The sequence below is a fragment of the Gigantopelta aegis genome, chromosome 6, assembly GCF_016097555.1.
Source record: "Gigantopelta aegis isolate Gae_Host chromosome 6, Gae_host_genome, whole genome shotgun sequence".
Lineage (NCBI taxonomy): Eukaryota > Metazoa > Mollusca > Gastropoda > Neomphalida > Peltospiridae > Gigantopelta > Gigantopelta aegis.
The window spans coordinates 29,975,924-29,993,488 of NC_054704.1; the positions used below are offsets into that span (position 1 = coordinate 29,975,924).

A 17,565-nucleotide genomic window follows, 5' to 3' on the forward strand; every position below is an offset into this window, starting at 1 on the left:
GTGAATCAGGTATCATGATTAATGCTGTACCGCAGGTTCTTTATCATGATACGTATTGTACTGTGAAGCAGGTGTATCGTGACCCCCCAGTGAATCAGGTATCATGATTAATGCTGTACCGCAGGTTCTTTATCATGATACGTATTGTACTGTGAAGCAGGTGTATCGTGACCCCCCAGTGAATCAGGTATCATGATTAATGCTGTACCGCAGGTTCTTTATCATGATACGTATTGTACTGTGAAGCAGGTGTATCGTGACCCCCCAGTGAATCAGGTATCATGATTAATGCTGTACCGCAGGTTCTGTATCGTGATACGTATTGTACTGTGAAGCAGGTGTATCGTGACCCCCCAGTGAATCAGGTATCATGATTAATGCTGTACCGCAGGTTCTTTATCATGATACGTATTGTACTGTGAAGCAGGTGTATCGTGACCCCCCAGTGAATCAGGTATCATGATTAATGCTGTACCGCAGGTTCTTTATCATGATACGTATTGTACTGTGAAGCAGGTGTATCGTGACCCCCCAGTGAATCAGGTATCATGATTAATGCTGTACCGCAGGTTCTTTATCATGATACGTATTGTACTGTGAAGCAGGTGTATCGTGACCCCCCAGTGAATCAGGTATCATGATTAATGCTGTACCGCAGGTTCTTTATCATGATACGTATTGTACTGTGAAGCAGGTGTATCGTGACCCCCCAGTGAATCAGGTATCATGATTAATGCTGTACCGCAGGTTCTTTATCATGATACGTATTGTACTGTGAAGCAGGTGTATCGTGACCCCCCAGTGAATCAGGTATCATGATTAATGCTGTACCGCAGGTTCTGTATCGTGATACGTATTGTACTGTGAAGCAGGTGTATCGTGACCCCCCAGTGAATCAGGTATCATGATTAATGCTGTACCGCAGGTTCTTTATCATGATACGTATTGTACTGTGAAGCAGGTGTATCGTGACCCCCCAGTGAATCAGGTATCATGATTAATGCTGTACCGCAGGTTCTTTATCATGATACGTATTGTACTGTGAAGCAGGTGTATCGTGACCCCCCAGTGAATCAGGTATCATGATTAATGCTGTACCGCAGGTTCTTTATCATGATACGTATTGTACTGTGAAGCAGGTGTATCGTGACACCACAGTGAATCAGGTATCATGATTAATGCTGTACCGCAGGTTCTTTATCATGATACGTATTGTACTGTGAAGCAGGTGTATCGTGACCCCCCAGTGAATCAGGTATCATGATTAATGCTGTACCGCAGGTTCTGTATCGTGATATGTATTGTACTGTGAAGCAGGTGTATCGTGACCCCCCTACTGAAGACTACATACTCTTGTAGTGTTCAATCAGCTTGATTAGACTGGTGAACGTTCTCTTGGGACTGATGTAGTAGCCGCCTCGATCCATAGTTCTCACGCGGTAATGCTTCACACATGGGTCATTCTTCGCGTTGTCCACATCACGTACAGACAACACATAGGACGATTTATCTGTTAAAATAATTATTAATTTAAGTCAGTAATTGCAACGTCTGTGATAAAACTATAACAATGTAAACCAAAGACATCAAAATTAACTATGCAGAAAACTCTTACATATGAAGATATGGACCGTATATCTGATTTTAACAAGGAAAATAATTTGCATACAAACTGATTTCAATCTACTGACTAAAATTTGTATTTAAATATATTTTACAAACATATGAATATAAAACAGTAAGTACTGTAATTCGTCAAATATTATATATTTGTCATACTAATTATAGGATATTAAATTCATTTTGTATCATGTTTATGTCCCTAGTGAAATATTTTTCAATTGTCATGAAATAGTAGCAAGTTTAATATCCTATTATTACCCATAATTAAATTTAATTTTAATAATGAACTTGCTTGACCGACATTCTGGCAAGGTCATAGTGTGCTAATTATATGATTTTGAGGTGTTAAGTCCCAATTTATATCATAGTGGGACATAATACTTTGACATAAACCAAGCTATTTTTAACCATATGGGTAATAAACAGTGTTATAATGCTGAATTTTAAATTATTATTTTTATTGTAAGAGATACCAGTAGATTCTCTGACAAGAAATGTTCCAACTTTGTTTCCTGGAGACAACAGCATTTTATCCGAGTCTTTTCTGTCAAAGTTGAACCACCAACTGTACAAATAAATATGTATTCAAATATTAGTATAAAACAAGTGTTAAACTTGTCACATTGCTTTTACACACATATTTCAATAATCTTAAATCAAAGCAGAATTTGACACATTTTTCAACAACTCTGCATTATTTGTTCACAAACATAACCTACTAGCAGCAAGGGGATCGTCTGAATGCAATTAACTCAGTAATAGAATAGGACATCCCATTACATTTTAAACTGTTGTCCAGTATTAGCTGCAAGGGGATCGTCTGAATGCAATTAACTCAGTAATAGAATAGGACATCCCATTACATTTTAAACTGTTGTCCAGTATTAGCAGCAAGGGGATCGTCTGAATGCAATTAACTCAGTAATAGAATAGGACATCCCATTACATTTTAAACTGTTGTCCAGTATTAACTGCAAGGGGATCATCTGAATGCAATTAACTCAGTAATAGAATAGGACATCCCATTACATTTTAAACTGTTGTCCAGTATTAGCAGCAAGGGGATCGTCTGAATGCAATTAACTCAGTAATAGAATAGGACATCCCATTACATTTTAAACTGTTGTCCAGTATTAGCTGCAAGGGATCGTCTGAATGCAATTAACTCAGTAATAGAATAGGACATCCCATTACATTTTAAACTGTTGTCCAGTATTAGCTGCAAGGGGATCGTCTGAATGCAATTAACTCAGTAATAGAATAGGACATCCCATTACATTTTAAACTGTTGTCCAGTATTAGCTGCAAGGGGATCATCTGAATGCAATTAACTCATTAATAGAATAGGACATCCCATTACATTTTAAACTGTTGTCCAGTATTAGCTGCAAGGGATCGTCTGAATGCATTTAACTCAGTAATAGAATAGGACATCCCATTACATTTTAAACTGTTGTCCAGTATTAGCTGCAAGCAATCTTCTGAATGCAATTTTTCCAATGACAGAATGGCACATTCCATAGCTTTTTTCCATTACTTTCCAATAAAGACAGCTACTTAATAAAAATGGTTGTTTAATGAAGATGATCACTCAATATGAATTTAAGGTACTACCAAGAGGCGAGCTCTGTAAACATGTCCATGTGTTATTGACTCTCAATTACTATTAGTATTTTCATATCATAATAAAATTGTAAAGTCAGTTCTTCACTCTGTAAACATGTCCATGTGTTATTGACTCTCAATTACCATTAGTATTTTCATATCATAATACAATTGTAAAGTCAGTTCTTCACTCTAATGTATAGAGGCGTAAATACCAAAATGCACAAAAGATAATAATAATAATAATATTAATATTAGTAATAATTATAATAATAATAAATAATTAATAAAACAAAACTAAATTGAATAACATAACATAACATAACATAACATAACATAACATAACATAACATAACATAACATAAAATGGACAGCCAGAACTCCTGCCACTCACAAGGCAACTTGGTTAAATGTAACATAAACAAATGGAAAGCATGGACATGCACCCTGGTGTAGGCTGCAGATGACGTAGACAAAACCGACTTGGTGATGTCAAGGAAACTATGAAAACGAAGCCATTTTGGACAAGTGACAGGCCACACCGTTTTTTTGCAAATTGAAGTGCAACCAACTGCAGACAGCAATATTTAGCTGACCGTGCCACAGATAGCGATATTTAGCTGACTATAAAAAACAACCTGATACTGACTTCTGGTTACCATGAAAATGAATCTTCATAGATTGTGTAAAGTATTGAATTTATGATCTATAGAGCTCATTGAGCTCAGTAATAAAGATGGCTGCTAAATAAAGGTGGCTTCAAAAGCAGGATTCATTATCTCTAAAAGTGTAGAGTATTGAATTTATGTTGTCATTTCATATGTGTTATCTATAGAGCTCATTGAGCTCAGTAATAAAGATGGCTGCTAAATAAAGGTGGCTTCAAAAGTGAAAATTAAATCAGATACTTACTCTTGTGCTTGAGGTGAGTTGTCATCTTTACACACATAGTTGCTTGGAACATAACCCTTCATTCCTGTCCTTAAATTTGTCGCAACCCACCAATCACCAATTTGACTGTAAAATAGCAATTCATAACTAATCTGTAAAAATATTGCATAATCAATTAAAAAAAATATTACATGCATTAATTATACAAATACCAGATCGCTAAACCAAACAGCAATTTTTAAAAAGATAACTGAATTCTTTAGAAATAACACTTATTAGGCTATCCAGCAGAAAAATCAATATAAGACACTTTAAAACATTTAGACAAAACTTCATGTTTGCTTATTATCTACTAACTACCAAAAGGTTTTAGAGCTCCGTGATATGAAAATGGTAGGAGCTGAGCTGAGCTGAACTATTGTTACATGCTCATATACCACTAAGGTTTCAAGCATGTCTGTCCCGGGTCCTGTCCCTGGATAGCTAGGGGCCCGACCCAGGACAGACAGAGCCATCTTGCCAATATACACAATGTGCTTGTGTTTTAAACACAGCAAACAAATGCTTGTCGCAGATTTCTTTTTTTAAATGTTCACTGTCTTAGATCTGTGTTATTTTGTGTGTATTTCTGTTATTTTAAACACTGTTCCAAATACTGTATTGGTACAAATAAATTAAACTCAAATGAATTATGATTGAATAAATGGAATCACCTAGATTCGTCTATTTCTAGAAGATCTCCTTTTTTGAAAGACAAATCATCATCATTAATGGCTTCAAAGTCGTACATTCCACGAAATACGATAGCCTCTGAAATATAAGAAAAAGAAAGGACATGAAATTATCATTTTTTAACTCTTGGTCAATGTAAATGCTAAAACTATTATGTTTATTATACCATCACAATGGTCTGGAACCAAAAAAACAAATGCACCACACCAACAAAAAAACACAAATCAAAACAAAACCTTAACAATACAGTCTGACTACACTTGCATTATAATTTATGTCCCCAAATTGTATGTTAAAGTTTGTTGGCTGGTTGAATTAATCACGCACTTGCTGTGATATATATTTAATTCACATTATTTAGCTCTGTTACTTTTTTATACACCCTGTATCTACTTTGTCCATGAAAATAATAATAAAAGCCTGACATTTACAGGAACCAATTCAAAATATTTCACAATGTAAGCACAAATATCTATGGTTCAACAAATTTATTGGTGGAAAAAAAAAAAAATGTGTTTAATGACATCTTGGCACATTGCAAACTATGGCTATGAGTCTAATGTATGATTATCACCCATTCTACCTAATCTCACAATGTACATACAACATACATGGTTCAATTAATTTATTGGTGGAAAGAAAAGAAAGCAATACAGTAAAGTACTCTTATAAATGAACTGGAAAGGACCATGATAGTTAGTTTGTTATAACAGTAGTTTGTTGTACACATTTGCATAAGTTGGTCATTGATATATAGGCAGATGAAATGGGACTTTACGATCACTTCGTTCTATGCAGTAGTTCCTTCTAAGCATTTCCGTCATAAGTGTACTTTACTGTATTGTGAAATGACAGATTGGCTACAAACTATGGCAATGAGTCTAATGTTTGATTATTGTCTATTCCAGCTAATGGAGTGCAAATTGCAATTCAGGAATTTTATAAACTCAAAAATGAAGTCTCTAGAGGTGAGTATATAATCACTCCTGATGTTTCCCGGTGATCACCGACTTATCTAATAAACGGCTACACAAACTTCCCACCTTTATATGATTTACTCTATTCTGATTGGACGACACTGCTTAAAAACCAAATGTTATCCCTCGATAAGCCTCAGAAAATTATGTTATTACATCAAATGTGATGTCATTACATAAAACTGATATTGGAAAAGACTTCAGAAATCTTGTTTGTTTTGGGGGTTTTTTATGCAATAAGTTGTGCTGTTTCTAATTATAGGAATTGTTTGCCATTTTTGTGAATTTAATTTAAATTATTTAGTATCAAATCACTTCTCTACGTTATGTGATTTTATACAATTTGTAACAGTTATACATTGATAAATTGACACAAAAATCACAAACAATTCTTATATGACATACCTTTATCATTTATGCATTGTCACATGACTAGAAATAAACACTCTACCTCCATTCCAATAACACATTCTTTGGAACCGTGTTAGTTAAATACGACACAAACTTACCTTTGGGTTGTGGTACAGGTGGCAGGTCCCTGATTGTGATGTCATTGTGAGACACGGGACTCGTGGGCTGTAAAGTAGAAAGGGCAATGCCTTCAGAAATAGAAGCTCTGCCGATATCAGCCAGTGAGGGCGGTTGGGGAATTTCTTTCTCCCGTTCATGGCCAAAGACACACCCCATCCTCTCTTCTAACTACGATCCAAGCTATCTGAAAGACAAAGTAACATACAATCAATGGTTTGTAAATTATACTATTTTTTTTATAGACAGAAGAAAAACCTTTGCCCACTAAGGCAAGTGAAATCAGATCTCATACATGTACCTATATTGTCTAAATTATTTAAAGGTCTACATTTATCAAAAACGTAATTCACTATTGTTTGGTATCTACGTATACCTTTTACAGTATATACATTTTGTTGTACGAAGTACCCGTTTTTAATATATTCGCAATAAAAAATCGCGTTTTTCCCATCGCTTGCCAAAAAGCCTCTGAACTCCAAGAGTCAAGTCATGTGACCCATGACGCGCTAACCGGCATAACATGAATGGGTGATTCGCAGCCTTTCGGTCATTTACATGGAAGTGGAAGACGTGTACTTTTAAAACGCGAAAATGTTATTCTATTGAACTGAATTTTGTGTTTGGAATATTATTTTGAAGACATCTTTCAAATGTGGAACATGGTGAACCATTGTTCGGTGTATGGATGTATAAAAGCTGCAGTTAAAGGCAAAAGAAGTTTGCATATTTTCCCGAAAGACAAACCGACATTGTTTGCACAGAAGCAGTTCTTAAACCGAACACGTGCGTATTGAAAAGGACCGTCAAGATGGGATTCGATTTGCAGTGACCTCTTCACATCTGGGGATTACGACAATTATCTAAGATGGTCGATGGGAATGGCACCAAAACTTTTGTTAAAGAACTTGTCTGTTCCAAGCCTGTATCCCCCCTGTTTAGCCTATTTGCAGCCCGGAGCCCGAACGTCGCCCCCGGAGACAAAAACAAAGCCCAAATGTTAATGCCGAGGTGTACATTGTTCATATTTGGCACAAAGATACACCTCAACACGATGCATTTATATATGTTAAACAAATAAATGTAGGAATTTTTTTTTTTTTTTTTTAAATCGCATTTTTCATGTTCGGGCTGTACATTACGATATCCCGAACATCGCCCGAAGACAAAAACAGATAGGCCCACTGAATATTAATGAGATTTTTTCTAAAAAATATTTTTCCTACATTTATTGTTTTAACATATACAGTCAGACCTCACTACAACGACCGTCATTACTGCGACATTTACACCATCTGACCACAAATTGTCGGGAACAAACGTACATCAGTGTTATTCTGTTCATTACAATGGAATTCACACCTTCCGACACCGACAGAGCAAATTAGGAACAAACGTGCATCCGACGTCTGAAAATACCTCTTTACAACAACATTACATAATCACAGATACCGTAGCATATTGGCAGTACACACACAACCACTTAGATTCCTTGATCTCGTAGTGAGCCGACTGTGTCACATGCTGTCTGAGCTACCGTTGTCTGCAAAATCTGTAGACATGTAGGCCTATTGCTTTTGCAAATAAGCCTTTAGTTAACCAATTAAAGGATTAACTTCGAACAATAAAATCTTCTATTTTCATATTTTGTAAACGAAACTGGTACCAATCGTAGATGTCTGTAACCAAGTATTGATTAGATTGACGATGAATGCGCCTTGTTTAATATATTTAATGATGTTTTTTTTAAAACATATTTAATATATGTACGTGTATTTGTTGTTTTTAATTACAATACATTAATTATTTAAATGCTATCCAGTCATCAGTTAATATTAATTAGTATTTTTTCTAAAAAATATTTTTCCTACATTTATTTTTTTAACATATATAAATGCATCGTGTTGAGGTGTATCTTTGTGCCAAATATGAACAATGTACACCTCGGCATTAACATTTGGGCTTTGTTTTTGTCACCCGGCGACGTCCGGGTACCGGGGCTGCAAATAGGCTGACTGCATTTGGCTCGACGGATCATCGTCGGTGTACTATGGTTCAAACTGATAGGGAAGTACCCCTAACAAATTTTCTTCCTCACCAATCGAGGTAGCATTAGAATAAATAGACAAATGCGACAAGTCCAAAATGTCCAAACTAACGTCCGATAAGAATGAGCTATTTTCCAAAGAATCATTACATGCTGTCGCCATGCTAACCTACTGATGAATGAGTGGAATTCACCTGATACTACGTCACAGGTCAGATGCAGATCAAATCGACTGGATCAGTGTTTTTTCCCCGAGCGTTTTACAAAAAGTCGCTTTATTAATAATTGGGGTGGTATTTTTGTTTTTTAATGTAATCTTTATGTATTTTTTTTTATATACTGTGTATTAATAATGTGCCATGATTGTGGACCTTTAAAATGTAAAGGGACATACCCTAGTTTTTAAACACTAACACATATTTTTGACTATTACAACCATTTTTGATAACTTAAATCATACTTTACTTAGATTTTATTGTTTAGATTATCAATTTCTGTACATTCGAAGTGTTTTTGGTCATCCTGGTGTTTTTAATATTACAAAATGAATTTCTCATATTTTTAAAAATGCATGTGTGTCTGAGAAGTAACAGTTATGCAGTCAAGTTTTAGTCTATTTTTAGAGGGTATTTCACCATTTCAAAGTCACAGACTCATGTTTCACTCAATTGTAACTTTACATGTTTGTAGATGAAGTAAACTTAGTGTTAATTTTCACAAGTTGAAACTAGGGTATGTCCCTTTAATGATTAAAACATATCGGTATCGGTGAACGTGATTAAAATACTAAGTTATAGTAGTAAGTACTCAGACCAGTGTGTAAAATGGTTTACATCGTTTGTATACATACATGTACATATATTAATATCAAAAATAAAAGGCTTTTACTAGTTTTAGAGGAAAAAATAGCTGGGGTAATAAACAGAATGACAAACTCAGCACCAGTTATTATCAAATTTATGTTGCTAGTGAAACAATTTTTATTTGACACTCGCTAAAGCTTGTGACAAGTGAAAATCAGTTCACTCTGGACATAAATTTAATAATAACTGTTAACTTGTAGGACATAAATGTGATAATAACTGTTAACTTGTTTATTATCCTCTGTTACATGTAATAAATAAACTTGTAAATATTATAAAACCTGTGGCCATTAAAGGTGCTAGCTCAAAATTGCATGGCGACTTCCCATCAAAATTATTTGGCAACTTTTTCTTTGAAACATAAAATTATACCTTTATTACTGATGAATACCCATAAAAATTACAACCAAATAATTTAATTTATTGGTAAAAAGTTGTTTTTTTAGAATCTTTAGAGGATGATGAAGGAAAGGAGAACTGCAATTATATACTGATGAGTCACTAGAATTATTTTGTTTTATTTTATAGATAGTATATATCTAGCACAAATGACACACACACACACACACACACACAAACACACCTAATTATACTTCAATGTTTGACAACCATCGTGTAATGACCTAACTATACTTCAATGTTTGACAACCATCGTGTAATGACCTGAGTAGACATGAGTTGATATCTGTCAAGAGAATAAACAATGACAAATTCAGAACTTGACTGACATGGTGGTAGAAAATGAAGTCAAAAGTGCATGTACTAATACCACTGTACAATCATTCTTGAGCTCATGCTCTCCATTTTATTTGACATGGATCTCCACGAACTGAGATATATTTAAACTATACTGATGTGAAAATAAAGCCATCCTTTAAACATGTTTAGTTTGCTGTATATCACCAGAACTTACATCCAACACAGGGATGCACTACAACAGCTTCCTATGAACATGCATGTTAAATAATTCCCAACCCAATCCAATGTAACTGTCCACCACATAACACTAACAGTGGGTTGGTGAGTCAGAATTTGTTTCTTTTGGTAAATTAAAACAAGTTGTGTTATATATATATATATATATAATATAATATAATATAATATAATATAATATAATATAATATAATATAATATAATATATAATATAATATAATATAATATAATATCACATCATCATATATCATATCAATATCAATATCAATATCAATATCTACATGTACATCTATCTATCTATCTATCTATCTATCTATACATACATACATACATACATACATATTATATATACACACACACACACATACATGTATATATATATATACACACACACATACATACATACATACATACATACATACATACATACATACATACATACATATATATATATATACATACATACATACATCTTATATATATATATATATATATATATATATATATATATATATAGATAAGAAAGACAGTTTGTTGGGTTACAACAAATTATTTTTACAGGATGGCCTATATTCCTGAAAAGCAACTGGACAGTTACCCTGCCTTGACAGGAAGTACATGCTGGCTTGATTCAAAGTGATATTACAACACACCTAAATTTCACTCCTTGAAGGTTACATTTTAGTTCCTGGTGGCTCTTCATATTATACAATGCATAAGCTATACTTATTTATAGTATTTTCATAATATATACGTGCATGTAAACAGGGCTGCCATGCAGAGCTGGGAGGTGTTATGCTTCATACATTTCCTAAAAATATTTTTTAAACAAAAAGAAAGTATGGATATTTAAAGGAGACCGGACACCAAACCATATATACAGCGTAATGAATTGTTTGCCGTCATAAACCACAACACGCAACTACCGCGCTCCCCTTATTGACTAAGTTAAGTGTGACAGTCTTGGTTGGGGGGGTTTTCCGCTGATTTCCGATGTTTGCCAGAAACTGTCGACAATTAATGAGCTAGACCCGTGACGTCATCGATGAGAGGAAAACTGAAGAAACTACCAAGCAGCATGGACGAACTTAGCGATTCAAGTGACGAAGAATTATGTCCAGCTTGTGCTAATGGCATCAAACCATATCAGTTTGAACCACTTATCAGAGACTTTGTCCCTAATCCTGGAAATGTTGTCTTAGACGAAAATTTGGATGAATCAACTGCCGACGAAGACGAGGAAGCCACACGGTCATAGACTAGCATAGATGTAAAAATGACACGTCAGTGGATATTCCATAGGTCGATTTCACAAATTTGCAAAAAGTGTCCCCTCCTCACCAAAGCAAGATATAATAATTTAACAAAAAACTTTATTCTCTTAACTAGGTACCCTCCAAGTTTTAATGTGTTTGGTTAAACCGTGTATTTTTAATTATTAAGAAAATGTGTTACCAGTCTGCCGAAACTGTCCACAGCTGGGTACAGAAACAGAAATGTTGGAAAATATTAATACTGTTGCCACATACTGACAATCACTTTACAACTAATATGTCTTATCGACAATATTATTATGTAGTCTTTGCATTTATTAATATAAAATACAACAGACCCGTAGGAACTGGGGAGGGCGGGCCTAGGGGCTTGTTCTCCATCACACACTTTAGGAAGAAAATGTATGTTTTAAGTTTTCACTACTTTGCATAAATAAAGATAAAAATCTAGTTTGTATCACTCACTAGATTGTATCCCTCACTAGAGACTGTATTCCCCCTCCCCCCTCACCCCACTTCAAATATCGTTCCTACAGGCCTATACAAATGTAGATACTATGTAGAGGGTAAGGTTAAGAACCAGTTCCTTTTATCTTTAGGATTTTGTAATCATGATTTCAAACCAACTGTTTCAGGTAATTGCTCCACATACTGACATAAAACACATTTGTTATATATATTGAAATAAAATAAAAATAATTACAATATATCCGATGTTATTTTCTTTAATCATTCATGGAGGAAGAAGGAAGTCCTGATGAAAATATATTACAGGTAAAACAAAATAATATACGATGCTTATTCCATGTGGTAACTATTGTTAATTTTGGTTTAAATTGCTAGATGCCAAAAGTTATTAATTATATTATTTTATGGTAACAGTCGAAAATTAGACGACCAATTGTTTCAACCTCTGCCAAAGGTACCAGGTTTTTTGCCAGAAAATAATTTGAGGGTACGTAATAAAACAGGCCCGTAGGAACTGGGGAGGGGTGTGTGTGTGTGTGTGTGTGTGTGTGTGTGTGTGTGCCCTCCACTTGTGAGCTTTTCTTTATCACATTAATTTTTGCCATTGTAACCAAAATCTGATGTAGAGTTTATACCCGGTCCGTCAGTGCCCAAGTCGTTCCTGCGGGCCTGTAAAAGCTAAATTGGAGTATATTGGGTGGTTATAGGTTTGAAATGTTTTTTTTATTGAACATTTTATTTCATGCACTTTTATAAATTTTAAACAGCAAATCTATCGAAAAAATAAAACGTTATATATATATATATACACACATTAATTTCTGAGATTTTTTAGTACATACATGTAAGTTTACCCTCCGCACCCTCTGGCAGAAACCCAGGGTAGGTATTAAAATAATTATTTGGTGTAGAGTATTTTTAATATGACATACAGAAAGCATTGAAAAGTACAATTTTATTATGCTTTAATAATCGACATTAGCTTTAAAACTAATTAACCATCATTCCTTCTTGCCACAGTACATACATGTATGTTGTTCCTGCCAAAGTGTTAGCATTTTAATTTTAATGACAATATACTGAACTGACTATAAACATTGTTAACTAATGTAATAATTCACGTTTTGAAGGTGTTTTGTTATAAGGTTAACAAACCAACTAGATCAAGAGACGTTAGTATGGAGTCGTTATGGGCTGTCGGTGAAAATTAATTTGGTAATTATAGGTATATAAATGTGAAGTTTAAATATTCGTATGTGAACAAATTGCAATACCTTTATTTAATGTATATCTTAAGTACATACTTGTTTTAATTTTCACATTGTAAATGTACCATAACCTGCTGTATTTAGTTGGTGTAAAGCCCGTTGTCCATGTTTTAAAACACCTTTCGTTTTTTTGGAAATCGAAACCATGATGTTGGCCGTTTCTTGGGATGCATTGCTGTTACTGTTGCAGTTAAACACTGCACAGTTAACCATCATATAATTACGTCGACAATATATAATAACACTAATTATCTTGTAAATTAAATTTCCGATAAACCTGGAGACAAAAAACAGAAGAAACCAAAGAATCAACACGTGTACCAGTATTGCTTGGTAACTCTCACCGATGATGTATTGCCTCGCTTTCGTTCAGATCTATGCATAATCCTGCCCACTTCTGTTTTTACCCCAAACCTAAGACGCAGCGTTAGAGTAATGCGGTCTTTGACGCTAACTTAATCCATTACACACTACATGTCTTTTGGTGTCCGGTCTCCTTTAACGATACCCCAGTACAAAATAAAATCAGCTAGTGGGTGTTGGACAAAGGTATATGAATTAATGAAAGTCAATAAAACAATGAATGAATCTTTAAAATGTATTTAAACATTTTCATTTTAGAATGTATCAATAAAAAATTTGTTTGGTTGCCTTAATTATATACAATACAATGTTACACCAAGAAAAGAACCAAATTAAAATAAGAACAAAATGTGAACAACAATATCTATGCATAATTGTTAGTGTTATATTCAAAAAGCCAACTAAAAGAAAAAACCTGATAAAGAATAGAAAAAATATGATATTTATAAATGCTTACTGAACTTATTTTTTACTTTCAACAGACACTGATGATTGGTTAATGTAAAAGTAACCATAATGTAAAAGTAACCATTATGTAACTATCTCAAAACCCTGAGAATTCATACCACCTGGTAAGAGTAACCATTATATGTATCTCAGACCTCTGAGATTGGTTGCCACCTGGTAAGACTAACCATTATATAACTATCCCAGACTCTTGAAAATTGTTGCCTTCTGGTAAGGGTAACCATTATATAACTATCCCAGACCCTTGAGAATTGTTACCACCTCATAAGATTACCGATTATATCACTATCTCAGATCTCCGAGAATTGTTACCACCTGGTAAGAGTAACCATTATATAACTATCTCAGACCTCTAAGAATTGTTGCCACCTGGTAAGAGTAACCATTATATAACTATCTCAGACCTCTAAGAATTGTTGCCACCTGGTAAGAGTAACCATTATATAACTATCTCAGATCTCAGAGAATGTGTATGGGGTGGGAGCTACATCTAGCTCAGTAGTGTTTGCATGAGGTTAGAGTGTTTGCATGAGGTTCTTTAGTCTTAGAATCAAAGCTCAGTCCTTCACATTCGAGGTGCATGATTGCATTTGTGTGCACAGGGGCAAGTTAATTTTATCTCAGAAGCATTTTTTATTGTCCACTTAAAAATATGGTAACAACATGCTGGTGGCTGGTTATTTGAAACTCCTGCTGTTCCCAGTATTTGAATATAGCTAAACTGATTCAGTGATAGATCAATGTGAGCTATACAAAACTTCTTTGTGTCAACATGTGCAAGCTTTACTCAAGATTTTTCCATGGAATCATATCATATTGAAGCTTATGAGGTCAGTGATTTAATTATCAGTGGCCTGATAGTTTCAAACATAAAGGACTGTCAAACCCCTTCTCTGACAGGGTTTTTTCTCATCACAACCAGTGGTATATTAGCATACAAGTGTACGCTAATATACCACTGGTTGTGATGAGAAAAAACCATCAGAGAAGGGGTTTGACAGTACATACCACAGCCTTTAATTGACCAGTGTATCCCAAAAATATCCCAAAGTTCAATTTATGTCTTTTGTAAGGTCTCTAAATAGATTTGTTTTTAATGCTGAGTACATTACATTTTCTACAAAATGTTAAACTAAAGATGATCTAGACCCTTGTTTGGAATTAACAAAAACATGCCAGCTACATTTGTATGCTGTAATAAAACCTATAAACACTATAACCATTTCAACTTCAAAGATGTTAATATCACCATTAAAAATAATTCATGAGATAGTAATAAATATAAACAACTAATAAACAGGATACCAGATTCATTTCTTTTGTCATCCTGGCTGGCAGTTAACATTTTCATATCTACATCATACACACATATACATTGTGTATACATTTGTATGACTTGTAAATATTTATTATCTCTTGAACCCATTTAATTTTTATGATCTCATGGTTCTTTTGTCTATTTTACTGTCTAGCTGTTCCAGATATCATAATGCTTTGTTTTCAAACCAGATATTTCCGCATGAGTCATTAACTTTGTGTATGATGCATCCCACCAATTCGACAATTGTGTTAGTTGCACATGACAATAGAATAACAGAAATTTTGTAAAAAAAAAAATTTTTAACTTTTTAAAAATGCAATAAATTTATTTGAAAATATTTTGAGCATTAAAGAATAATTAAATTTCTGTTACATTCATTACAAATTAAGGTCATCTGTCTCAATGTGAGTTTTTACTTCATGAACGTAAAAATAACGTTTGTCATATCTGATGATGTTACTTTATTAAAGTGTTATTGTTTAGAAAACATTTTTAAATTCAAAATAAAATATGAACTATTAGTGTTATTATTAGCAAGTATGTTTTGAATTTACTTCCTGTCTGCTGGCTTATGTGTAAACAGCTTTACAAATTTATTGAAACTAATTCTGCTTGTATTTTGCTTTAATAAAAAAAATATCTACGATGCGAATTGGGTTTCAGTTACATAGGCAGTAAACATTATTCATTTATTTATTGAACTGTAATTCTGCTTGTAAAAAAGTATCTAGGATGTGAATTCGGTTTCAGGATGTGAATATGAACTGAAAGGGGCATTACTATGGTTCATAATGACTCAAAATATTTATACGTTATTCTTGTGAAATGTGAAATAATACTTTGAATTACATACCAGGGATTGATCCAGGATTTTTCAGCACAGTCCCATGGCTGATGGGATTGGGAAAATTAGCATGAGTAAATCATAATTGTGACTTTCTTTTAGGCAACTGAATGATACAATGCATCAATGTTAAATTAAGTTATCAACTAAGACATGATTACATGAATATTTCCAAGTCAAATTGAGAATTTTCAGTGCCACTTGCTTTTGGGAACACCTGGATAAATCCCTGCATGCTCATTACAAATTTAATCCAAATAATTTTATGTACAAATTGATTTATGATTTATATAGCAGTCCAGTGGTAAATCGCTTGCTTGATGCATGGTCTGTCTAGGATTGTTCCCCATTGGTGGGCCCATTGGGCTATTTTTCTTTCCAGCCAGAGCACCATGACCATGGTATGTGCTTTCCTGTCTGTGGGATGATGCATATAAAAGATACCTTGCTACTAATAAAAAAATGCAGTGGGTTTCCACTCTAAGACTATGTCAAAATGATCAAATGTTTGATATCCAATAACCAATGATTAATAAATCAATGTGCTCTAGTGGTGTTATTAAAAAAAATATATATAAATATATATTATATATATATATATTAATATATCAATTAATTATATTGCAAAATCTGATAAAGATGACCAACAGGTTAATGAATGAAGTCACAGTTTGAATTTGCGAAACGCTGTCCATGTTGTAGACGTACATTTGTAGCAGGTAAAATGCAAATTCACCGGCTAAAAGCACAGGACATTTTTCAAGAAACATGGTTAAGTACAATGATCTCATCTGTTATCTCATATTTTTTTTACATCACCTTTTTTCTTCAAGTGCACCATAATTTGAAAAACAATTGTGAAGAAAAAAATCATTCCAATGTAACTCACTTCCTCGTTTAACTGATAAAAACATATCCTGGATGTACCAGAAGCCTAGACACAGAAGAATGACAGTTCAGAAGACTTGCTTATTCATGCATGCAGTTTTAAAACATGCTACATACATGTCTTGACAATGCCTCTATATGTAAATGTAGGTCAGAATCGTGTTTGACTAGACCACAGCAATTTATTTTTGGTCACACATGAACACAATCAGCTACATGTATACATGTATATGCTTCTTTTAATGCACACCAAGCTGGTTTAACGCACAATAAATGGAATCAAACAGCCTGACATATCGCTGCATCGATAAGTTATCTCCCATAATAGCTGTTAGTGAAAGTTATGTGTTGGGACAATTTGTACACCTTGAGATAGCTCGGGCTGATAAATTAAAAAAGGTTGAGATTTTGATACAGGGCTTGAAATAGCGGTCTGAGAAAAGCAGTCCATGTTTTTTAGACCTAGCTGGCA

The 17,565-nt window shown here is 33.9% G+C and overlaps 1 protein-coding gene across 1 annotated transcript in view; it reads right to left on the reverse strand.

The window, feature by feature from the left end:
* Positions 1 to 17,565, reverse strand: part of LOC121375939 (tyrosine-protein kinase SRK2-like) — a 54,116-nt gene that overhangs the window by 17,356 nt on the left and 19,195 nt on the right. Inside the window, exons 2-6 of the mRNA XM_041503664.1 lie at positions 6,338 to 6,543; positions 4,833 to 4,929; positions 4,141 to 4,245; positions 2,097 to 2,188; positions 1,352 to 1,510 (exon numbers count right to left, since the gene is read on the reverse strand). Coding sequence (XP_041359598.1) covers positions 1,352 to 1,510; positions 2,097 to 2,188; positions 4,141 to 4,245; positions 4,833 to 4,929; positions 6,338 to 6,515 — 631 coding nt within the window. The 5' untranslated portion in view covers positions 6,516 to 6,543. The remainder of the gene's footprint in view (positions 1 to 1,351; positions 1,511 to 2,096; positions 2,189 to 4,140; positions 4,246 to 4,832; positions 4,930 to 6,337; positions 6,544 to 17,565) is intronic.